Source organism: Rhipicephalus sanguineus, chromosome 4 (genome assembly GCF_013339695.2).
Source record: "Rhipicephalus sanguineus isolate Rsan-2018 chromosome 4, BIME_Rsan_1.4, whole genome shotgun sequence".
Classification (NCBI taxonomy): domain Eukaryota; kingdom Metazoa; phylum Arthropoda; class Arachnida; order Ixodida; family Ixodidae; genus Rhipicephalus; species Rhipicephalus sanguineus.
This window is the reverse complement of record NC_051179.1, coordinates 644,093-670,078: the sequence shown is the minus strand read 5'-3', so window position 1 is coordinate 670,078 and position 25,986 is coordinate 644,093. Positions and strand designations below refer to the sequence as shown.

Here is a 25,986-nt window from a genome sequence, read left to right as displayed (position 1 = left end):
CTCACTCAACGCAAATGGCAGCCAATAAAAGTGGTCTGATAGCAGAGATGTAGTCAATGCTGCCACACCAAGGGTGAGTGTTGGGTTAGTGTATGCAAAAAGGTCGATGTTTCCTGGGGGAAATATCGAGAAAGAACAGAGAAAAGACTCACATGGCACAGAAGTTCCTGCAAGGATTTAGTTCCCTGATTGCAGACTTAAATGCCCTCTTAACCAGGGAAACGAGGAATAGCAGACCAGATTAATGCAGTCTTCTTAATCAGTGGAAGACAACCTGTCACCAATATCACATATCTTGCAATAGAAATCGTGTGACTATACCCATTGCCAGTGTCAGTGTGCACTTAGGTTTTTAACGACATTTGTAAAGTAGTGAAATCCTGCCATGTCACAGCCCCAACCCTTCACGAGTCTCATAGCTTTGGCCATTAAGTATCCCCCAGCAGCATAACCTGTCATTTCTTCCGGGAAGTTATTGCTTTACTATAACTCTTTCTGTACGATAAGGAATATGTTCATTTTTAATGCATTCATCTTTTTGCATTTGTTTCAAGACTTGAAACTGCGATACGTAAGATTGTAGTCCAACAATTGCCATTTTTTAATGGAAGGAAGCAAAGTAGACATAATTCCTCCAACACTGCTTGAATATTAAGTTGGAGATCAGAGAATCTTCTCGTAAGGCTGTTGTGAAAATACTTGGCGATTTTTAATGAAAGTAGTGATAGTGAAAAAAACAAAAACAGTCTGAAATGTAGAAAATATGCAACATACCTCGGGCCTCCGATTTCTGTGTTAGACCACTAAAAAGAGTTAATGTGCGTAAAATGATTAGGTAGTGTGATGATGACAGAAATCGCTATTGCATGCCATCACTGAGAACAGTAGTCATTGTCAGAATGCGATATGGAGCACCGACTTGACTGCTGTCATGGTAAAACAGTTAATTGCAAAAATGAAACAAGCAGTCACAGAATGTTCATTGATTTACAAGAATGAAAAAAAAAATGATACTAAGTGTAGGGAGGCTTCATTTGTTTGTGGAAAGTATCGTGGTTGGGCACATTGGCATTGACAGTCACTTCAGAACAGGAGGTGATTGCTTTGGCCCAAAGACACTTTGTGCTTTAATATGATAAGTGGCACATCTGTGACATCTGGCTAATGCTTCACTACTTAGCTGGTACTGAAGCTCCCTCTAGTGGTAGGGCTTGAAGTTCGTGTTATTGCATCACAAGTGGGGTAAACGCTGATAGGAATCCTATGCGTGCACTGCCAGCTGAAAATGCCAATTTTTTCTGCTGGAACTGCTGAGGAAGTGAAGAAAGCAAATACATTTTGATCATTATATGTCTCTTGGTGGTGGAGACTAAGGGGCCCCCAAAACACTTTCTGAATGGTTTAAAAAAATTTTGCCGTTCTGCAGGTGAGATTCCTACGAAAATGTTATCTCGATGTTATTGCGCTGAATTCAGCAGGGTATTGGCAATCTCGTGTCAAAAAGAGCTAAAAGTCACTTGCTGTCACCTTGGAATGTTGTCATCAGCCATTCTGCAAAGGGAGGCGAATGGGCCCAACACGTATTGGCTTATTTCTTGATTGTGAAAACATTCTCAATAATAATATTATTGATAACTGTTAATTATTGAAAAACATACATGTCTGCGGTATCAGAAAAGGTTCGGAGCTCATAACAACTGCCGATCGAGACTGGAAGAGTAAGAATAAAATTTCTTATTCTTCCAGTCTCGATTGACAGTTGTTCCGTTTTCTCCAACACTAATGTGAGGGAGCACGCAGCGTACTACATGCACTTTCTTTCAAAACATAACGTGCCTGATTCAGTTTGTTCAATCGTGACAGAAAGGCAGGAGAACATGGAGGTTTGAAGTGATAAAAAAAATAATTGAACACAAGATGCCGCTGGAGTCAATGTTTCGACAAACGGACTTGTCTTGTTCGGTGCAGCAACCGCCATCTTTAGCAGCAAGATTATGTATGTTTCGCTCACTCTCCCCAACCACACAAGTGGAGTAGGAGAAAAGAAGGCATGTGCGCAAAGGTGGGAAAAGGTTATTGAGATAGTAGAGAGGTTGGCGTACACTTGTCAAATCGTTGGCTTCAGCGACATTCGCTGTTCAACGATTTTTAACCACTCTGGTCACGTGTCTTGTACTGAACCCACTTCGACTTTGCTCACCCATGCATATTGCCATCTCCCAAACTACACATGCACTTGCCATTGCAAGCTAGCTGTTCTTTATGCACTTCACGAGACAGATGCCTTGGAAGAAAATGCTTCCTATTTAGTTAAAAATGCACAATCTGTATCCAACATCACCCATGCTTGTATGGGAGAAAGTCGGTCCGCATTGCTGGTTCGGCTGCATAGTGTAGGTGCCACGGCGACCGCAAGGCACACCAAGCGCTCTCGCTGACTGAGTACTGTGTGCTCCGATTGGTCTCTGGTCGATGTACTTTCGAGCACATGGCGACGCAAGGCAGCCTGAGCAGCCTTACATACCCGAGCGTTTCTAGAGAGTGGCACACATGGCATGCCTCAACCATAAGTAGTGGCTAACAGGGTCGAAGGAAAAAAAGAAAATTCCCAAAGCCATGACACCCTGCGTGATGATGCAACTTTAGGGGAGGGTCTTGCCCCCCTTTGATCCCACCTGTGCAGCATCCAACACACTCGTGGGGACGAAACGAGATTTGAAGCATGCAGTAGCTATAGCAGAACCCCATTCTGTTTTGGGGGGACCCTGGAAAGAAAAATGTATCGTCTGGCAAAATGTAACAGCTGATAACAACTTTTCCACAAAAAGAAACATTTTAATGCGCGAGATTGATGAAAGTAGCACAAGCTTTTAGTCTTCCTGTGGGCACCAGAGCGAGCGGTGGTTACTTAGTTCAGGACTCCGGTGCCTTGGCTGCCTGCCATGCTGATTGAGCGAGTCCGAGCAGGACGGCAGTGCCTCCTTCTACTGTTCTGGTGTGGGGTGTAGAATGGTGGGTGGGTCTTCATACGGGGACATCCCCAAAGACTAGCAGGCCACCTGTCAAAAGCTACGTATGACACAAAAGGTGGCATGACAGAGTACACATTATTTTTGGAATCTAAGTACTACATGGCAAAAATGAAGGCCAGAAGGGTGCACATGCTTCTGCTCTCTGTAAGCATACATGCGCATATATGTAGGTTCCCAACCAGCAGTTAGCCACCTTGATCAGTGCTGGTAAGATAATTTGCTCTCTCTTGTGTGGTGGCCGTTTTGTTATCACCATAGGTGTCATCACTGTTTTTGGATGTAAGAGGCAGAAATTTTACTGCAATTTGCTAAGCGTTATTGGACATCGCGTGCAAGAGACGAGGTTATACGAGAAGCAGCCACAACATGGGCCAGTAGCTCTGTGCCTTTTCTCAGCAAACTAAAAATTGTTAGCTTCTAGGAGAAAAAATTACTGTTCTAGTCACCAGGTGTAGGACAACCCAAAGAAAAATGAAGAAAGCTACATGTTGAATAAGATAACTTTTTGCCTTCGTAAATACGTCAGTAGTCCTGGCAAGACCAATTTCCTAACAATGGCTACTGGAAAACCGACTTAAAGTGAAGAGGATCATGAGAGGAGGAAGTAAGGAGATTTAGATGTGAGTTCCTGCCAGACACTTAGTTTAGCATATGAGATCTTACGAAATGCCATTTTTAAGAATCAGCAACGAAACGAGTGTGGTATTGAGTCACAGACTTGACTTGGAAGAGATGTACAACTGTGGTTGTTGCTGCTTTGAGCGAGCAGCAGTGTTCTTCCAGTCTTTTCAGTCAAAGTATCTATAGCATTGAAAAACTGAATTATGTTCCCACGAAGCTACCTCTAACTGACAGATGATGGCACTAGAGTCACATAAGTACAGGTTGTGTTTAAACACGCTGCCATCGATTTAGCCAGCTTGGAAAGATTGCACGAATACAATGGTTAGTGCCGTCCGTCTCAGTGCAATGGATTTTGGGATTCTAACCGCCAAACTGGCTTCCTTACTCTTTTACGCTGTATCCTTCATTATGTGTCCGCAGTTGGAAAGCATTCCAGGCAAGCAGCGCAGCAGCCGGGTCAACATGGCTCTAGGGCAGCTGTATCAGCAGAGTGGCAATGAGCGCTCGGCCATCACCTGCTACCGCGAGGTGCTCAAGTGAGTGCATCGCAATTTTCCCATCCTTCACGTGCATCTTATGGGAATGCTCCGTAGTGCACAAGTCCTGTGCCAGTTCATCGAGGCCTGAATCCCATCTCTCCAAATGACAGGCCCAATTCCCATAACCCCACCATCATGCCATAGTAGCTCACTGGCTAAGACACTGCACTGCTAAGCACAAAGGTGCAGGTTCCGCTCCTGGGCTGCATTTCGATGGGGGTCATATACAGTAACACGGTGAGCTGGTGATTCATGATACTTGAAATACATGTGTATAACTACACAAGGGCGCACAGCACGTAACTGCACAGGTCGTCCCTGTCTTCTTGTGTCCCTCTGCAGTCACGCGCTCAGATTTCAAGTACCTGCTTAAAGTCAAACCTCAATGTAACGAAGTATTCAGCTGCAAGCACTACTTACTTGCAGCTAAAAATGTTATCTTCCGAATTCGCTAAATCACGAGGGACCAGCACTGTACATGCGATCGATAACGGGTTCATCAAATTAAAACTGTGACACAAAGTAACCTTGCTAAGTCACAAACGAATAGGTGGTTTTCAATGTGGCTAAGCTTAGGATAAATAAAATAGTTTGTTACATCACAGGTTTGGTTAAATCAAAGTTGGTTATTGCAATGTTCAACTGTATACTTAAATTTAGGTGCATATTAAAGAGCTCCAGGTTCTGAGGATTAATCTGGAGTATCCCACTATGGCGTGCCTAGTCATCAAATTGCAGTTCTGGCACATAAAACCCACGAACTAGGTTTACTTTTCAAGCTGCCATCCATTCACTCCTTCAGTCTTTTAACTTAACTGTGCACCCAAGAATCAATGAAACCAATGGATTTGGCTTTATTAATTCTTGGGTACAGTTTGCTCTTCAGGAATCACTGGATGACAAAGGTGGCCACTGCACTTTAGAGTCCTGAGTGGCCACACAGCAATGATCGCCAAGGCGCACTAGGCCACACAACATATAGGTTAATATAGTAATAATAATATCTCGGGTTTAACGTCCCAAAACCACGATATGATTATGAGAGATGCCATAGTGGAGAGCTTCGGAAATTTCGACCACCTGGAGTTTTTTAACGTGCACCTAAATATAAGTACACGGGCCTCAAACATTTTCACCTCCACTGAAAATGCAGCCGCTGTGGCCGGGATTCGATCCCGCGACCTTCGGGTCAGCAGTCGAGCGCCATAACCACTAAGACCACCATGGCGGGGACAACATGTAGGTTGCCTTGCAACTGTGACTCGGGAAAAGGGCAGATGCGGCTAGTGTTGCCAGACCGCTATGAATTGTGACTAACACTTATCACTGCACTGTTGTCTGCAGGGAGTGTCCGCTTGCCTTGGAAGCTGCGAAGGGTCTTCTGGAGCTAGGAGTCAAGGCTGTTGAGGTGGCCGCACTGGTGCTGCACCCGGGCGGTTCCAGTGGCTCTTCCCTGCCACCACACATGGAATGGTGCGTACTTTTGGAACAGCCTAAAGTCATGGCTAGGCCTTTCACATGTGACCATTGCCGGCCAGTGTAACTTTGAACCGCAAGTCGCGTCTACGTCCGTGCTTCACAATGTGGCAACTTGTATAGTGTTAATTTGGTTAAATTTACATTTTTCTTACTGGTACAATATTTCCTTGTGGTACACCCAGATGCAATAAAACGTTTTGTGGCATTGTGTGGAAAGTGCGCTTAGAGCAAGTCATTAGCAACAAAGGTTCCCCAGTGTTCCGTCACCAAGCAGGATGTTGTGGTTTCAATACCTGTCCAATGCGCAGGAGCATGCCAGCGTCTTTTCCTCCAAGTCGTAAGGGAAGGGGTTGTTGCTGGAAGAAGGGAAGGGAGTGGGATAATAACAGAATGGAAGAATGAGATTTCAAGCAACATTGGATTGGGCGCCTGCCCATCATCCACCTCCTTTGACCAAGCAGCGAAGGCTGCATCTGCTCATGGCAGCTGCTAAGTAGCCATCGAGATTGTGAGTGTGGCGTAGCAAACAGAGCAGAGGAGTTGGGGAAGGTTCAAAGACTTTGAAAAGCATGTGGTTGGGCAGTGGGTGGAAGAAGGTACGGGAGAGCATCCCCCCACATAGGGTGCTGTGGTCCATTCTGGCTGTGCATGCGTACTCGGCGTGGCAATGATCGTAACAGCTGAGCACATTTGCAGCAGGTGCTCCTTATCTTGCACATAGTCTAGGGTAGGTATAAAACCTGGGTGAGCCAAGGTGGCTGGCAGCTTGATGTGCGCTGTCTTCCTGCTAGACTAGTGTAGGCGATTGCTTTATCTCGAAAGTTTCATAAATACATTAGTGCAAGACGCAACGGGATGAAACTTCTTTTTTCCGAGAGGTAGTCAGTAGGCATGAATGTTTTTGTTGGAAGTAACCATTCCGTAGTTTTTAGAATTTGAATTTATATTAGTTTCATTCCTGTTCAGGATATGTAGAACTTTGCTGGCACCATCTGTGCAATTCAAGCTATCTATTAATTTGGATTGAGACATTTCAAATTATCGAGATTCTACGCTACAATGTACATGGATCTATTCTTGGTAAAAAAAAAATCTAAGCATGCTGTTGAAGTGGATTGTAACATTTCCAATCCGCTTGTAGCCAATGTTTATTCAACATTTTATAATCTATAAACACGTATACATGCCATTCCAGTTATTTCAGGGAGTTTTCTAGACGTTTCGTATTCAATTTGTAAATATGCGCAATGCTGGCACAAACACTAGGGCCGTGGTAGCTGGTGCCTGGTATTTTACCTTTCTGGCTCAACATGCTATATATACTTGTAAAAAGGGTAGTGTGCTTCTGAGACCCTGCTCTGTGTAAAAGGATGAACGGCTGTGTCGGCATCTACTAACAGCATTGTGCAATGCAGGCTTGGGCAGTGGATCAAGGCCAACGCATACCTTCACTCCCGGGAGTACTCGTCCAGCATCACCAATTTCAAGCAGCTCGAAGCCAGGGTGAGTGCGCGAGTCGTGCACATTGGGGACTTGGGCTTGGCTTCCTACCAAATTCTGCACGATTTGGTGAAATGCTTTTGTAATAAGTGAAGCGATGTAGCTTTTGTTTAGTTCCTGAACACGTGTACGTGTGAGTTTTGTTGTAGCTGTTTTTCAGTGATGCTGCTAGAACTGTGGAAAGACGTGAATGTAACTGTCAGCATTGATAGAACAAGCATGTTTTCAGCAATTACGTTCTGTGCTGCAACATTTCATCGTTGTGTGTGTGTGCTTTCATATTTTTAGCGTTTTTAACGGCAAGCACTTGCAACAGTTACACCACGAATGGCTTGTCTTTGGACAACGACTTTCCTATAGATTGTAAATATATGTGCACCTTACCGTTTTACCCCACTGTATGCCAGCAGGGGGCTCAGACTGCTACGAGCCGTTCATCAAGATGACTCTTTTTTTTTTATGTGTACAGTCCTGGCATTGCATCAGTTGAATTGAACAGTCTAAGCACAGAAAGCGTAACGTATCTGAAAAGATGTGTACACCTGTCTTAAAGGGACACTAAAAGCAAATGTTAATAAGTTGACGCTGATTGTTGAAATAGCATTCCAAAAACCCCATAGGTGCTTGTTTCGTGCCAAGGAATTGCTTATTTTGGATGACAATCACATTACAGTTGTCCGTACAGCTTTAGCGCACTTCAAATCGTGCACCTTAGAAGGCCTCCTGATGTAGCATTTGCCTTTCCCGACGTTGCCCGCAATTACTGCCCGGCAGCCGATGCTGTGGTTTCTGCTCTGAAGAGCACATTGCGCAACATCAAAATGACACGGCATTTCGTCGAACTTTTCGTTAGAGTGACTTTCATGAGCGTGTAAGGCACACACAGCAGTGTGCGATAACGAAAGTACCACTGAGACGTGACCGTGGGAGCAGAGTGCAGCACTGCAAAAACGGAACTTTTGCAAAACCCGTGCCGTTCTCCACTGTAACGTCATTTTTTCCATGAATCAAGCAGAAACGCACAAGCAGCATTTTATTATGTCTTGCAATGCTCGGAATCAGGGCTGGGCAAAGATACTTTGAAATTGTATCGCGATACTATGCAAGATACCCAGGCAAGAAGTATTGGAGATACAGATACAAGATACTACCGCAATAATTGTATCCGATACGATACTTGCCAAATGTATTTTAAGATACTTCGATAAATCTCAAATTTGTTATTATAAACCCTCATAATCTAGTAGCGAACATCTATGGATGTAAAGGTTTTCCTGAAAATTTCTATAATGTGACCAATTTTGTTTCATTTTAACGAAATGTCTGTTCGTATCTCAAAAGTTTTGTCCTTCTTGCTCGAAGTGCATTAGTTTACTTCCGACAGAACTTATTGTGGTTTGTTTCGGCTGCTTAACAGGACAGCTCTTCACTGACAGCGGCTCTTGCTTGTCATTTTTGTAATTGATGAGAGTCGCTGCTCAGCTTGCCGACCAGGTAGCCGGTCGCCATCTAATCACAAGAACTTCAATAAGTAGCCTTCGCACGATGGCGCAAATACCGGTGTGGAGTTTTACCTTGGCTGTAAAAGACCCTTTACGCAATACCGAATAACCGGTGTACAGCAGCGACAATGCTGTTCGCGACATTTTTCTTGACGCATTGCGTATAGGTATAGAGCTCATAAAACTGCAATGACTCTTCATGTTCTACTTATCTGCTGGCGTAAAACGTTCGTTATCAATATACTCACCAATGTGCAATCTTTTAACAATTTTTCTTCAACGAGAGAACATGTGCACCCCAGAAATACCTAATACCTATTGTATTATGACGTGGTGGTGACGATGAAGAAGGCGGCGGTCACTCTGGTAGAAACAAAACTGCTCATTGGGCAAATTTGTGCCCAGAAAAATAGGTGCCTCAATGTACAAGCAAAAGAACTCTGTACACTGACAGCGGCAATAAATGTCGTTGGCCTTCGGTATTCTGATCATCGGCGGAACGCGTGGTCACATCAGCGATCGAACCTTCCAGCGTTACCGCTGGTGCTCGCGTAAGCTCCCGAATGAACTACAGTGCTCGCGTCCTGCGCATAATTTTAATAATAATTGTTGCGGTTTCGCATCACAAAACCACATTATGATTGTGATGGACGCCATAGTGGAGGGCCACCCGGGGTTCTAAACGACCACCAGGGGTTTTCGACCACTTGGGGTTCTTTAACGTGCACCTAAATCTAAGTACACGGGCCTCGAGCATTTCGCCTCCATCGAAATGTGGCCGCGGCGGCTGGGATTCGCGCGTAATATTAACAGGGCAATCTGAAACAACTGCGAAGATTGCGAAACATCGCTGTGCGGCTTGAGCCGAGCATCCGAATAATTTTTTTTTTTGCGTTTTAAACCCGATCACACCAAAATAAAGAAATAAGAGCGCGTGGCAGATAGTTGCACAAATTGACGCAGCACACCGCTGTTATTCACGCTATTGCCACCTATAGCTCCGATTACCTGGCGATTAGTAATAGTAAAAAAAAACAAATTTGGGATGCCTAAAAAAAGGAAAACAAATATATCTAAATAAAATAAAACATCCATTCTGTATCAAACATTCATCGTGAAGAAGTATTGAAACACGATACAGGCGACACCCCTAATAGCTATGACAATTAAGCGTGAAGTATCGTCAACTTACTTGTTAATGTAAGACAATAAAAATATTTAGTGCCTACGAAAAATTCACTGAGACGGCTTGTTGAACGCCCATGAGAAAAACAGATTATTTGGTATAGCAATGTTTCTAGAATCCCTTTCCTATCAACTTTAAGGTGGCTCCTAATTATTTCCATAATTACAATGCAAGCTCAATTTCGCTGTTTTTACTAAGCAATAAGCAGGCTGTTTCGTACTGTATACTCACTTCGTGTCCACATAATGACATATTTGCTTTCGAAGTCACCTTGACAGAACAGTAAACCCAAGTGAAATATAAATGCGTAAACAGTAGCACAAATAAAGCAGACAGTTCAAAGTAAGAATAAAGTAGAGAGCTTATTTTGGCAGCACGTTACAAGAGACATATTGCTGTGACCAGACATGAAAAAAACAGTTCAGAGCCCTCGGTAATGTATGGTACGCACAAGATGGACCAAGAAAGCACTTGTGCTAACAATCAAATGATGATTTCAAACTCTTTGAATAATGATAGCAGGAACATAATAATAATAATCGTTAGGGTTTACGTCCCGAAACCACGGTACGATTATGAGGGACGCCACAGTGGAGGGCTCCGTAAATTTCGACCACCTGGACTTCTTTAACGTGCACCTAAATCGAAGTACACGGGTCTCAAGTATTTTCGGCGCCATGGAAAATGCGACCACCGCGGCCAGGATTTGATTGACAGCAGGAAGAAAAAGATAGTGTACACGAACATATCTTCTGCTAGGTAAACGCTTCATCTATTAGATCTAGCATCGGCACAAGTGGTGCTATAGTAAGGATCTTATTTGCGTATAAGTCAATCGCATGTAAGTCGAACTTACATCCACAAGATCCTTCAAATCGCTTGTGTGTGAAAGCAACGACAAGCAAAGCAACCCTATGCTTCAGATATCGTAATGAAGCACTACGCAGGGGAGCGGCATCAGAATTTGCACGATAATCATTCCACGCAGTGTGGTACGCGGCGCTGGACAGTGGATAAGGGTAAGTATCATGGCACTGGCACATGAAAAAAGAAAAAAAATTGAGAAAAGAAAGGCACGTGAGCTAAGCATAGACGTTGGCGCGCTTGTTCTGTTGTGACTACGCGAGCGCTGTCATGTTGCTCTGCTCCACCAAAAGGGACGCGCACACCTCATCGCCTGCCCTCACTGGTGGACTCTGGAGGAAAAATAAAATTATGTCACTGCGCGTACTTTTATTCAGGCAGTTTATAGGCACCAGTACCAGCTTGAGAAGCGGAGTTGAGCCAGCGATTATGGTTTCGTACGGTGGTGTTTCTATAGGAGTATCTTGTATCTTAAGATACACGATACATTATTTAATGTATCGGAAATACAGATATAGGTACTCGTCTTGCGAGACGTATCGCGATACAGATACAAGATACCCAAAGAGTATCTAAAATAGTATCTAAGATTCATGTATCTTCGATACTGCCCAGCACTGCTCGGAATGTTCTTTTTTTATCATAAGTAGCTTGAATACGAGTGATAAATTGTATCTGAACTCTTGACGTCATCGGGCTCGTTCCAAAATGTCCCACTGGTGGCACATATAGTGTCTTATATTAACCTTAATTTTTCGATTACTGGAGCACTGCTATTGATGATATTGACGTTTTAGACGTTCTCAAACATTGACCTTTCACTCTGACCTAAATTTTTATTTGCCTTTAGTGTCCCTTTAAAGACACAGAAGTTGGGCTAAGTTGAAAATTTTGAGCAGACATGCTAGATGATTCTAGTTGTGCGGGAATAAGCTTACGATGAGATGCAGTGTGGAAAATTATCAAAATTTTGTTAATTATTTGCTTGAGCCATTGACAGATGTACAAAGAGGCATGCATGGGGTAGGTGTGTTAACAGTGTGGATGAAAATGGTGACCCTGCAAGGTAGCACACCTCTGAAACATGCTACCTTGCATGCATCCAAAACGTGCAGTTAAATATGCATCAAGAAAAACACTGATGGGACAGGCACAACACAGTTTGATCCATAAGTTTTTGTAGCTTGGAGGAGGATCTTAAAGGGGCCCTGCAACACTTTTACAAGTAACCATCAAATGCCTCACGAATTGATCGGCGCAAAAATTTTAGTCAAGTACGAGCGGAGTGGCAGAGATTTGTCACACGCTATAATCGCTTTCTCTCTTCTGTTGTCCCAACGAGCGTGCCGACTGCTAAGCAAGGAGGGATGGCACGGGGGAAAGAAGGTACTTGACGTACGCGTCATGACCTTGAGCACTTTTTCTCTTTTTTTCTTCGTTTTCTTCGAATGCAAGGCTTACCTTCAGTGTGATCGGGAGCGCGAACACATGGCAACCTCTCATGGCAGCCGCAGCAACTTTGCAGCTTACGATGCTCAAATCAGCTGATGGTCATGAATTTGCGTATATGGCACGGTAATTTGTGTATATGGCATCATTTGTAGAAAGAAGAGAATGATTTCTAGCTGACTTTGAGAATTCATTGTAAATTCCAGACCGCGTGCTGCGCTGTGATGTTGTGTGTTCTCGGCAGGCAGCCTCCACTGTCAATCGGCAGCATTTTCTGACCATGCAGAAAAAGGCCTGCAGAGCCACTTTAACGGAGGGTGCAGATGGGAATGGGCAATTCGGTAAAAATTCTCGATTTTTCGATTTTTTTTCTGGTCATCAAACCTTCTTTTACCTTGTGGTGAAATATTATCACGAAATGCGCACTATTAATCAAGAAAACAGCGCTTTATCAGTGTTTTGTCATCCAATACTGCGAAAAGAATTGGGCTTGAGAAGGTGCCGCCATGCCGCGAATATCGTGGCTTTTGCTCGGCGGAGCACCGTCATCTTGGTATGATCGTAAAGAGGAGAGATCGGAGCTAAAGAAAGCTGCAACGGCGTATTTGAAAAATAAAACTAGTGAAAGTGAGTGCCAAAGGGCACAAGTGGCATCGCAATGGGTCGCAATAGTCAGGTAGGGGCACGTGGTGCGCTCCTCTTGGTTGTCTGAGATTTGAATGGCTGAAGTCTCTCTTTCACGCGCACAGGAGTGAGCTGCATGTTTTGTTCGTTGCAGTGTTGATCGCTGCAACCGAACGTGTGTATGTTCTGCGATGAGCCCCGAAGGCGCAAAGTGCCGAACAAACCATGCGTAGGAAAAATATCGAAAGCTATGGAATAAAAGGAGAAGACTGCACACAGAAGCAAATGCCACTGTCCTCGTCGAGCACGGAAAGTCGGCGCACATGAGAGATTGGGAAAGCTCACTCACTTATGAATGTGACAGCACGTCCACATACGCTGGTTACGACCGGACCGAGGGCCATGATGACAGCGCATCCCACATTGAAGATGTGTCTGCTTCCAGTGTACGTGACGTGCAGACCCATCTGGGTGTGGTATTGGTGTGTCCACGTGCTATGTTAGCGCATCCACGTGCGGTGTTGTTGCGTCCATGTGCAGTGGTGACCGCGCTTCTGCGAGCAACGGCAACGTGTCATTGGCAACCGCAGATGTTCATGCGTCAAGTATTCAGCTGTCACTCCATCTCTCATTAATGAAGAGATTGTGCAACCAGAGAAGACGCAAGCAGGCACTTTGAATGCGCTATCTGCTACCCTGGCAACAAAGCGGAAATTTCAACTACTGAACTATGGTGAAAGTGACAATGACATTGTTACCTAGGCATCATTTTTCGTCACAAACAAAGTGATGATGAACAAGCTGCTGTCCGAATTCTGCTGCAGACAGTATGGGAGGGCCCAGTTCGTTCTGAAACTGCATTTTGTCTCGGGCTTGCAACAAAAATGGAACTGATCTGACCACTGTGGGATAACAAGTAAAGAGCGGTCATCCCCAAGAAGTGCTGGTCCTCGGCAGATAAACCCCGTTGAAGTGAACATTCGTGCAGTGAGAGCTGTGTAGTCCGTGGGCAAATATCAAACTGCGCTAAACAATATTTTTTCCCACATGGACATTTCGCATCTGGGCTGCATCACAAGACCTACAAGAGGCTGCACTGCAAGCGTAGGCACCCTGCCACTGCACCTGCAGCCAGAGTAATAGAGGCTGCAAATGCAGAGAAGGTGTGTCAGATATATAGGGACCTTGCATGTGCCCGAGGGAACATCGATGTCATTTATGATGGCACTTGGATGACAAGGGGCCACGCAAGCCACATCGGTGTTGGCTGTGTCATTGAGTTATACCGTGACCTTGTCTTCCATCACTGTATTCTCTCCAACTACTGTTGTGGCTGTGCTCTTGGACCGAAACCTCAAGACAGTGGATACTTGGAGCGATATGAAAAACACAAGCCACAGTGCCAAAGAAATGCTGACGCAAATGCAGGGCAGATGGGAACGACTGCGGCAAAAACCATGTTTCAGCGACCACTCCAGAAGCACAAGCTCCGCTTTACAAATATCTCTTGTGAAGGGGATAGCTGCATGTATATTGCCCTCAGTGAGAATAAGGTGTATGGTTTCGTACCTGTACAAGAGCAACAATATGTGAACCATGTAAAGGGAAAAAATGGGCCCAGCTTTGCGCAACCTTGTTGAAGAAAACAAGAGCAAGGACTGTGAGCTCAGCACGAGTTGAAGAGGCTGCTTGAGGCATGGCTTAATTAAGCAACTCGCGATATTATGGCTGGGCCATCAAAAATGCCTGCCATGGAAAAGGCCACCATGACTACTTTTCACCGTATCACATCTACTGATGACGAGCCTCACCACGAGCGCTGCCCTACTGAAGTGAACTCGATGCAGATGCAAGTTTAATTCTGTGGCAGCTGGGGGGGCAAACCAGTGCCTGCACGCAAGATGCTGCTTCCTGCACATGTTCAGGCAGCACTTTTGCCTATATGTAAGTGCCTTTGTCCAAGAGAACTTTTGGAAAGATGCCAGGAAGGCAAGACTCACAATACCATCAAGTCTGAACAGTGCGATTTGGTTGCTCCAATCGAAAACCCAGTTTGCCTCTCTTCTAAGTGTTGAGAGTGCTGTGGCATATGCCAGTTTGCCACTTCAATGCTGGCTGTGGAAAAACAACAAGAAATCCCACCACAACTTGGGTACATGCCAGGATCGTGTTCCCTGTGGCGGGCTGCTGAACAGGATGCTCGGCGGATCAAAAAGGCAAGCAAGGTGCATGAAACTGCTTCGAAGAAGCATAAAACGGAATCAACATCTGAAGAAAATGTGTCCTTACAGGCGACTGACTGCATCCCAAGCGAGTTTTATTTTCTCAAAGTTAATATTTAGCTGTTTTCGTGAAATAAAACTTAGAGCTCCGTTTTCTCATTTTCCATTTTTTGTGCAGTTGCTGTTAGTCATCCCTGTGCCGTTCCATAACTAATGAAGCTAAAATCATTGTTTTTTGCGCTTCGATCTTCAAACATTGGTGAGCTCTGTAAAACTTTTCATTTTTGTGTGCTATCATACAAATTTTTATAATGAAATTTTTGCAAAAGTTGTTAGTAAAAAAATATGTATGTGACATTTCAAAACATTTTTCTCTGCTCCTTTGGACATTAAAAAAAAATAAGCGAATAGCATTACAACACAGAGTGCACCTTAGTTAACATGCTTAAGCAAAAATGTTGCCAAAGTTATGTCGAATTAATGAATTTGGGGATGACTGTAGGGGCTTATGGAGTGTGGTAACTCAGTACCTATAACATGTAGCTTAAAACCAATTTCATTTATGATATCAGCATAACAGATCACATCGGTGTGCCAAATTTCATCAGTTTATACCCATAAATAACGAAGACAGTTTTCATTGTCATGTCCCCCATTGAACGTGCTGAAGAAATAATAGGACTTTTTGGGGGCCTAGTTGGTGCATACTGACAAAAATTACTTAGCACAATACAAACACGGCACACAAGGAAGGTACACAAGGGACAAGTGCTACTTGCAACTGTTATAGATAAACAGTTGGGTGTGTCCAGATAAGATCGAACACGAGGTCCTGATCACCGTTCCCGATTTTGATGAAATTCACTGTAGGTCTAGGCATTATATCCAGAACAATGGTTTCGAAGTTAGTTTCGCGAAAAAAAATTTTGTTCGCCTGAAAAAAATATACAAATTTTGGCCGCAAAAAACGCTTTTCCGCCAATTTCGCGATTTCTGAATTTTGAGCGCACCTAGGGAAAAAACGGTGCACTCCTTTGTCACAATATTTATTCCTCCTAAAGAACAAGTGAAATACAATCTTATTAGTCCATTATTTCTTTTGCTTGTCGAAGCATTTTTGAAGAAAAAAATCACAAACTTGGAAAATCGCACAAAATACCTGTATTTCAGGAATTTGTTGCGGCAAGCAAGTTAAAGTGAGGATAATAAAAAACGGTACATATTAACTTTGATACTTTCGCTCTCTTAAAATAATTCGTGTGGTTTTATCGCACTCCGTTTCACTCGATAACTGGGCTGACGAACGAATTTGACGAACATGACTGTCGGGTCATCACATGAATAACGTGAAAATCCTGCCGCGTGCATTGTCAAACCCTTTCCTCCAGACACGTGTGGCACATACCCGTTTACCACGGGCCGCGGTGTACAAGTATGCGCCACAGGTGATTGACAGATTATATCTACCCAGGAACGGCGAGAACAGACAATGGCAATTTAAATGCGAGAGCGTTTAGAAAAACCGACATCGGCAGCGTTGTCTCGACAAATGGACAGAATAAGAATTAGGATACCAGCAGGAATTGAACCCAAGCATTCTGTGTGGCAATCAGGTTTTCTACCACAGAGCCACGCCAGGCCTATAAACTGGTTTGAAGAAAATCACAGCCTATGCAGGCGTAATGTCGGTGCAACATCAACTCTGATTGTGGTGCTGGCTGTCTTAATTTTACAAGAAAGCAATAAACACTACATATGTACTCCTACAATACAGGCGTCATATCAGACTAACGTCCGTGGTTCCAGTGTTTTCTCCGCTTTTATATCAGTCTAATAAACATTACATTTGTATTCCTATGATACAGCAAGCTGTATTGCAGCATTGCTGGACCCCGGAGGAATACATTAACGAAAGTTACGTATGATATTCACATGATTTCACCATAAAGTGCATTTGGTTTCGATAATAGCGACGTATGTGCTCTAACGTGAGGGCTGACGTCACATCGCCCCATAAGTTACTGTTTAAACGCCAGTGTTGTCGACGTGCCTGGTAAGCCCACGATGTGTACACAGCTACTACATTTACGAAAACATCCACCTCGCAACGCTTGGCTCAAAGCCATAAAATACAGCATAGAAGTACTCGCTGACGGCTTCTCATGAAACCGATTCCCAGAAAGCGTGGGATCTGCCGAATTTTTTTTCTCTTCTGATGGCCTAAAGATAATTAAAATCATTCTATGAGCAACATATGACACAAAAGAAAGCCATAGCCATCTAAAGAAAGCTGTGATACGCACTTCCGATGGTTGAACAACTCAAACTACAGTCGTTCTCCGTCTCGTGCCAGAACACTTCTGTCAGCCGGCTGTGAAATGTGTGTCCAAGTCCTTTGTCTCATTAAAGCACCACTTTTACAATACTGTATTGCTGTGCGTGCGCAGATAGAATATTTAACGCAAGTAGAGCATTTATCACGATATTTTGCTGCTGCGGCCATCACAGCAGGGAAAAAAAAAACATGCTTGCGGTATTGAAGGCGCTCACGGCGAAATTACCGGCAGAGTTTTCGCTGCCTATTATGGCATTTGTTGGCACTTAACAGACTTTAACTTTCACTGTGATGCATTCCTTCTCTCATTCGTCCTCTGAGTGTAGTTTGGCGCGCAAGCGGAGCTCATCCGCAGTCCAAGCGGCATTCATGTAATGCGAGCGTCCGCAGCATCGAGCGGCCGCTACTGCGTGTTTGTCAAGAGGCTGATCGCAAGACAAAGCTTGCTGAACCATGACACCTGGCTGCGCATTTGTTGGTGTGGAGCTGCTGATTTGTGATTTTTGTCACGTACAAGTATTTTTAACAACTTATATCTGAGTTTCAGCACATAACGAACAACGCGGCTGCTAGGCTGGCATGGTCACATTTGACGCACTATAACTTGTTAGTGACCAAAATAATGCAACGTTTATTATGCAGAATGATAGATGACGTCCTTGACTTCAATCAGAGCGATTTAAAAAAAAATTAAAAATTACCTTTTTGAGAAAACTATTTTCAAAGTTCGGCGTTTTTGGTAAATCACTTACGTTTCAGCCCAGTTATTGAGTGAAACGGAGTGCGATAAAACCACGCAAATTATTTTAAGAGAGCGAAAGTATCAAAGTTAATATGTACCGATTTTTATCATCCTCACTTTAACTTGCTTACAGCAATAAATTCCTGATATACAGGTATTTTGTGCGATTTGCCAAGTTTGTGGTCTTTTTTCTTCAAAATTGCTTTGACAAGCAAGAAAAATAATAGACTCATAAGACTGTATTTCATTTGTTTTGTAAGGGTAATAACTATTGTGACCAAGAAGGGCACCGTTTTTTCCCTAAGATCGCTCAAAGTTCAGAAATCGCGAAATTGTCAGAAAAGTGTTTTTTGTCTCCTAAATTTGTATATTTTTTTTCAGGCGAACAAATTTTTTTTTTCGCAGAACTAACTTTCAAATCATTGTTCTGGGTGTAATGCCTAGACCTACATTTAATTTCATCAAAATCGGGAATGGAGACCGGGACCACGTGTTCGATCTTATCTGGACACACCCAGTTGCAAGTAGCACTTGTGCCTTGTGTACCTTCCTTGTGTGCCGTGTTTGTATTGCGCTAAGTAATTTTTGTCAGAGTGCTGAAGAAGTTGAGGACGGCATCATGTCAGATTGTTCTGCGAGCACTTCTTTGTGCACTGTGCACGTGTGTGACTGAGTGACATAGTTGTCGCTAACAAAAGACATGAGAACAAACACAAACAGGACAAAAACGGGTGGCAAGAACCAACTAGGCTAAGAAATGCTCCTGGATCTGACTGAAGACTGCGCTGAGCTGGTAGTATGGTGGTACAGTAACAGCTCATTAATTCGGATTTCATGGGACTGGAAAAAATGTCCGAATTGACTGAATGCCGATTTATCGACCGTATCAAGAAACCAATAAACAAGTGTCTATTACATCAATGTATTTTAATTTTCTTGATGTCAACGTAAATCGAGTACTGAATTTGCATAAAAGCAGTGTAAAAGCCGCAATTTTCGTCATTCACGACTTTGTTCACAATGTGACCGTGGCTCAAGACCTCCATGTCTTAACCGGAAGTGTGCCCTGAGCCCATGTCTTTTGTGAGATGCTTAAATGATGCTTTAAAGTCCAAGTGACGTTTGGAATATTTTCTGTTCTGCTTCGAAAACAACAATAGCTGCTCCAAACTATCATTTTTTCTGCTCCGAAAACACTTATGGCCACTCCAAAGCACCATTTTTTTCTGCTCCAGAATCTGCTCCAAAAATCAAAATGTGGCTTCCATCACTGCAGTGTACACGGGGCTTCTTATGTGTGCATTGACTCACAGACCTTTGCTTATGTTCGGTGCAGCCACAGCTTGCAGACAATGTGGAGATCCTGGCATCACTAGGGGAGGCCTACTATCACATGGGAGACTACACCAATGCTACGGCTACATTGGAGAGGGTGAGTTTAGGTTTTGTTATGTTTTGTATCAGGGGTTGTTGGCAGTCCTTTCAGCTTTCAGTGTGTCCATATGACATGTGCATTTCGCCACATCATTGATTTGCATCTCGCAAACGCAGTACACGTTTTCTGTGAATGTGTGGATGTTGCTTGAATTTATTTTAGCTCTTATCAGGTAATACAACGTACTCCCGTTAAGACGAACTCGGTTAAGACGCTTATGCTGAACAACATGGGAATGTTTGTTTGATTTCCCGTAAACTTAGCGCGAAAGAAATCCGCTAAAGACGAACCGCCTAACAGGTACTCTTCTGTTAAGATGAACTTTCGAAGTGACTGACAACACTGGTGATCCTGTGCAATGAACGTTGCAGTCTTGGTGGGGCATTCAGGCAAACGAGAGAATATAAAAAAGGGGAAAAAAGAAACGTTTCTTGTCGTAAAGTCACGAAGCAAATCAAGACTCGGAGGAAAGGAGTGAGATAAGCGGAAAAGAAAGGTCAGCAGATAAAGCCGGTATGTATCTCCCTCACCCCCAGCCTGTGTGTGTGTGTGTGTGTGTGTGTGTGTGTGTGCGCGTGTGTGTGCGTGCGTGTGTGGCAGGGGGGGGGGGAGTTGAAGGATTTACTACTGAGACCCCATAGCCATTGCGTCCTTTTGTATTCTCTCAAAAATTGCCTGTGTGTTAGAATCAGAATCGAGTACGATTTTTACCGACAGTTTGCTTTTGCGAGCTGCCGTCAAGCGAAGAGTGCCAGCAGCTCATGACAGCAAACTGCTAGTCAAACCACAATTGGGCAACTTGAGCCATCACAGAGTGCGTTTTCGGCAGAGGCTATGCTGTAGATAAATCAAACTAACCGGAAAATAAGCATACCGGGGCAAAACACTGGCACTCTTCCCTTGACGGCCGCTGCTCGCGAAAGCAAACTCCGGCTGCCCGTAATGCCGGCAAATTGCGTTTTGCTACAGGATGGTGGCACTAGCCACGTGACTACAGCAGGCCATTGAGGAGACATTGCAAGCCAAGTTCCGCTCGCGCAGTTCTGCCAGATGCCAGGCGAATATCCACTCCCTAACTTTTACATTCTTTGAAGGAAAATTGGGCTTGTCTCTCTCTTTTATCTACTTTTTTCCTAATTGTCAACATAGGGACATGCTGGAGTTTTATTATTAAAATGTGGTAGCAATATATTCACCTGCATTTTTATTTTGAACCCGCGAAATCGTGAGTCATGTAAATACGGTACTTGAAGGCATAGTTTTTATCTAGTTGAGCCAAATGATTTTTCTTGTCATTTTCCCCCATTTTAAGTCTACTTCATTCAGTGTTTTCAAGTGACACATTTGGATGCACTTGGCATGTTAGCGTGTCTTTTTTGGGGGCACTTCCGATAAGCCTAACTCCTAATAAGACGAACAAATGATTGCGGTCCCTTCGAGTTCGTCTTTACGGGAGTCTACTGTAGTTCTAATGTACAAATAGTGATTGCAAAGTGTTCTAGTGGAAGCATGTCTCTTTTAACTTGGTATATTATTGTTGCTGTGTAGCTGGGGATCTAGTGCGTCATAAGTGATCCCGTAGCGGTACCAATTGGTCACTTAATTGTGAATTGAAGGGATCCCAGAGAGGGATTTTAATGGAAGAAAAATCCCTCTTTAATGGAAGGAAAATACCCAGCACCTCCACCACGTATGAGGTCTTGGTTGGGCAGACGTTTGTTTGGCCCAAAGACCCGGCAGCGAACAGGCACGGTGAACCCACAATGATGATGATGACACACATGAAGATGAGGATGCATAACGAAATGCATTGTGATGATGATAATGTATAGATGAAGAAGATGTGCATATAATAAATGCCCACAATATACATGGCCATCTTATAAATGATGCAGCCATTCTATAGCGGATTAGAAGAGTTCAGTGAGTTCAATGTGTGAAAGCATGCAAGGTTACTCTGACACATTTCAAATGTCACTAGAAGGCCAACAGCATCAAAATATCACTTTAGTGAAAATGGTTACAGGTGCGCAGTAAACAGACGACACATGGGCCTTGCAATAAGCACATGAAAGGGAGGTCCTAGCAGGTGAACTCTGCAATTTTTTCATGTGTTGTTGGCAGCCATGGTAGCCTAACATCACTTCCAACGATGGCAGTGTCTTTTTTATTGCGATAGCAATTATATGGACAGTCTCGGCTTGTTTTTGCCGCCGCCATCATGCACCGTATAAGTATATATATATATATAAGTCCCAAAGAAAAATAATTCAGAAAAATGCTTCCGAAGTGCGGAATCGAACCAGCGACCTCTCAGTCCGCAACGCGTGGCACTAACCACTACGCCACGAAGCACACATCCGTCAGGTAGCTAATGGCGAGCCATATATACACACCCTTTACCAATGGCAAGACTCGGAGACGACAGGCGCTTATAAGCATTTCTTCATTACCAGCGAAATGGCGCAAGGAGCGCAACGGGCGCGTTTAAAAGTCGTCGGCCAGCTTGCTCGCTTCTTCTAATATTTGTGCAGGGAGAAACTTGCCCTTCCGCTGTCTGCTCCCACGGTATTTGCTGCCGGGGGGGCAGATGTTTCTGCAGCGTAGCAGCTCGTTCATCACGGGCCACTTTTCTTGCTATCGCATTCATTGCTTCGCCCTTGCGGCGAAACTGTGACTTTTTTTAATGTAAAAAAATGGCTATTTTTCCCAGGCTTTTGGGAGGCCTCTAGTACTTGGTATTTCAAACATAAAACTTCCCATGGAAGCTCCTTTGTATGCATAATCTGTATGTACAGTTAAACCTTGGCATAACGAAGTTCATTATAATAAATTTTGAACACACAGGGGTACTTAACTTCTCACTACTTTTTTTTTCAGTAGAACAACATCTATTTTAAAGCTCAATATAAACAAGAAGCATTTTCCACGATTTCAATTTGACACTTTCACTTCACTTATGCTGATTACCACAGTGTGTTAGGCCTGCTAATACACTTGATGTACGGCCGCTGTGAGGAAGACACTGCCGGCATGGCATCAAGTTGCGGTAGCCAGATCTCAGGTTCGTCAAAACTTAATTTTCTAAAGTCATTGAAGTAGGTTATCTCCTTCTGTACTGTCTTGTTCAAACATTCTTGCAGCAGTTTACATGGTGTAATAAAAATCTGTTGGGGACTACATACTGCGCATGAATGGTCAAGCTTCAATATAACGAAGTTTCAGTATGACAAAGTAAATTGCCAGTTTCATTGACTTCGTTATATCGAGATTTAACTGTAGGAATATTAGTACAATGTTCCTCACTGCTGTTAATTTGGTCAGTCAAACAAACTCTTTTTGCCAACAGGTGCACAGTCTGGATCCGCACCTGCTGCGAGGCATGGACGTATACGCTGCCCTGCTGGCCAAGGATAAGAAAGTCAAGGAGCTTGAGTCGTGAGTCTGTTGCCCTTCCCATTATTTCATTCTTAGCCAACGTTGCCATCGTTGCCAGAGCCAACGGGCCATCGTTGCCAGAGCGATGAACTATAGTTGCTCTTCATCATTGTTGGCCTATATTACCGTATTTGCTCGCATATAACTCGCACCAAAAATGGAAAAAAATTGCCTGCAAAGTGGGGGTGCGGGTTATCTGCGAATAATCCGGAAGCAGAGGTCGTCTTCACGGCAATGCATGGCCTGCTGTGCAGTCCGCATCCCCATCGGCATCGTCTGGTGCAAAGCCAATAAAAGCCAACACAGGCCATAGACAGATCCCCTCCGTAGCGTGTTTATTCACTTTCTGCGTGCTTTGTTTGATTTGGTCAACAGCGTCACAACAGCGATTTGACAGCGTCTGTCTCCGAGTCAGGTGTGGCCAGTTTGCACCGTTGGTCAGCCTTGTCTGGTGAGGCACCATGAATGGGTCTCAGTGGCAATCTTTCACCGCGAAAGAAAAACTCGAGATTATAGCTTCTGCGGAAGAAATCGGCAACCGAGCTGCTGCGGAAGAAATCGGCAACAGAGCTGCTGCGAGGAGGCATGACGCCGACGAGTCCTGCATTTGCGACTGGCGAAAAAAAAGGCCTCTCTCGAAAGTGCACGCAAGGAGAAGCGAGCATTTCGCGGCCCGAAGACTGGTGCGTACCCCGTTCTTGAGACGCAACTTGTCAAATTTATTGAGGAGCGGTGGAGTCGCGGCCACGCTATGTCATCGGAGATGGCGCAAATGGAAGCGCTGAGGTTGGCCCGCGAGATGAACATCTCACGCGAGTTTCGTGCGAGCCGTGAATGGCTCCAGCGATTGATGGCCAGGCACGGATTTTCGATGCGGTGGCGAACAACTTTGTGCCAGCGGCTTCTCAACGCCTACGAGGATAAGCTGTTGAGCTATCAACGTTACAACATCGGGCTGTGGAAGGAGCACAACTACTTGCTCTCCCAGGTGGGAAATGCCGATCAAACGCCCGTGTACTTCGAGATGCCCATATATAACCTGCAAGCTAAGCATGCGGGTTATACGCGAGGGTTTTTTTTCTTTTTTCCGGGAGTTCAAAGTTAGGAGTGCGGGTTATATGCGAGGGCGGGTTATATGCGAGAAAATATGGTACGTCCTCCGCAGGACTGCTATTCTATGTTTACTGCATCCGAATATACACCTGCCCTTGTGTCAGCCGACGCCATCCTGTGCCTTCAAATTTTGTAACAACAAGCATCAGCAAGCATCAGCCTTTGCTGGGTCTCTTGAGGGCAGACCGGCCAGCGCCTACCATGGCAGCAGCAGCTTGGATACAGAGATGGACTATCACGCCAGGCACCTATAGGTATTGTCTGCAGCATAAGCTGGGTAAACCGTGTTACAATGTCGGCGCATTAAGCCGTTTAACCATACATACCCTTACAGCACCCAGCGGAACCAGAAGGCATCACGCCTGTCGTTCTATCCCTAGTCCAGCGGGACCTCACTGCCGTGCTTACTAAACATGCACTCATGGCAACAGATGACATAACCTCTCAAGTAGTCTGAGTGGTCAGTGGAAAATGATTTATTGTACCGGGCTCATCACATGGTCATACCTACCGCAGCTCGCAAGGACTTCCTTATTTAACTTCGCGACTTCCATCAGGGAGTGTCGTTGATGAAATCTATAGCAAGGTTGATAATTTGGTGACCCGCTTTGGACCACGACAGCCGTGTTGCCACCACTTAGTAACAAGTGCATTCAAGCGTTGCCTATTTCTTCAGCACAAATTCCCGTGAACTGGCCAGAGACCGGCGAAAAAAGGTTGTGGCTTTATATAGATTGTGTGGGGCCACTGCGTGGCCAGGTGGTGCTGATTGTGCCATCAGTCCACAGGTGGTGCTGATTGTGCCAGATTTTCATGGTAAATGGGAATCTGGCAGTTCAACAGCTATCCTACACATTACAGTCAAACCCAGATATATCGAACTCACAACGCCTGTCAGTTCGATATAGGGCATAATTCGATATAAGCCTGCTAAAGAATTGGACGTCGTAAATTCACCTACTATTCATAAAAGCACTTTATTGATGAAGCTAGCTTCTTTTCATCGGCGTTAGAGATATCCCGTGGTTCATATCTTGCTATAATGTCGGGCCAGTTTTCTTGCATCCATTTGTTCACACTGTCGAAGTCCACAGGTCGGCTTTTGCCAGTAACCGCTTTGCCGACAATCTCGTGCCTTTCTTTGAGCCGCTGTAGCCAACCGGAGCCACCTTGAAAACCCTCCCTGCCAAAGGGAAAAGCCATGTCCTTTGCTTTTTGTTTGATCTTGGGGCCGGACATGGGGAGGTTGCGCGACCGAACGTCGACGAACCACTTGTACATGGCTGCCTCGACGTCTTCACACACGGCCGTGCGTACGCGTCGGGCGCCACGAGCACCGGGTCTTTTGTCCGCTTTATCCCTTATCTCCGCCTTATTCTTCAAGATTGTGCTGAGAGTGCTCCTCTAAATCTTGCACGCTGCCGCGACGTCCGACTTCTTCTCACCACGTTCGACTCGATTTATAATTTCGAGCTTCACGGGGAAAGGCAAATTCTGCTGCTTCACGCTAGCCATGACGGCACAGGCGCATGGTGCGAAGCACAACGAACGAGAAATGCAGGGAGATAACTCGCACGACCCGCGTGCTCGCACGACGAGAGTACAAGAGGCCTTGATTGGCTCTCTCAGCAAGCGCTGCGGCCGGGTCAGGATCATTTTTTGCAGGGGGGTGACGGGGGCTCGACTCACGCTAGGGAGAGCGAGTCATGCGCCGCCGTGTTAAACCACTTTTGGAGTGAGCGGTGGGAAAAAGCGCCAGTTTCTCCGCCGCTACGAGGGAAAGCCAGCTTCCGGGGGCACTTTTGCCCCGCTTGACGTTCGATATATCGGGAGTCGCTGCTATTCTTGTTCAATGTAACCGTAATTTTCGCTATATATTCTCACTGTAACTATACCGTCTTC

General features: G+C 44.6%; 1 protein-coding gene across 1 annotated transcript in view; it reads left to right on the top strand.

Annotated features, from left to right (window-relative positions):
• The window catches only part of LOC119389284 (anaphase-promoting complex subunit 7), a 47,999-nt gene that overhangs the window by 3,627 nt on the left and 18,386 nt on the right, over positions 1-25,986 (top strand). Inside the window, exons 5-9 of the mRNA XM_037656485.2 lie at positions 4,077-4,192; positions 5,540-5,668; positions 7,090-7,177; positions 19,435-19,530; positions 22,883-22,971. Coding sequence (XP_037512413.1) covers positions 4,077-4,192; positions 5,540-5,668; positions 7,090-7,177; positions 19,435-19,530; positions 22,883-22,971 — 518 coding nt within the window. The remainder of the gene's footprint in view (positions 1-4,076; positions 4,193-5,539; positions 5,669-7,089; positions 7,178-19,434; positions 19,531-22,882; positions 22,972-25,986) is intronic.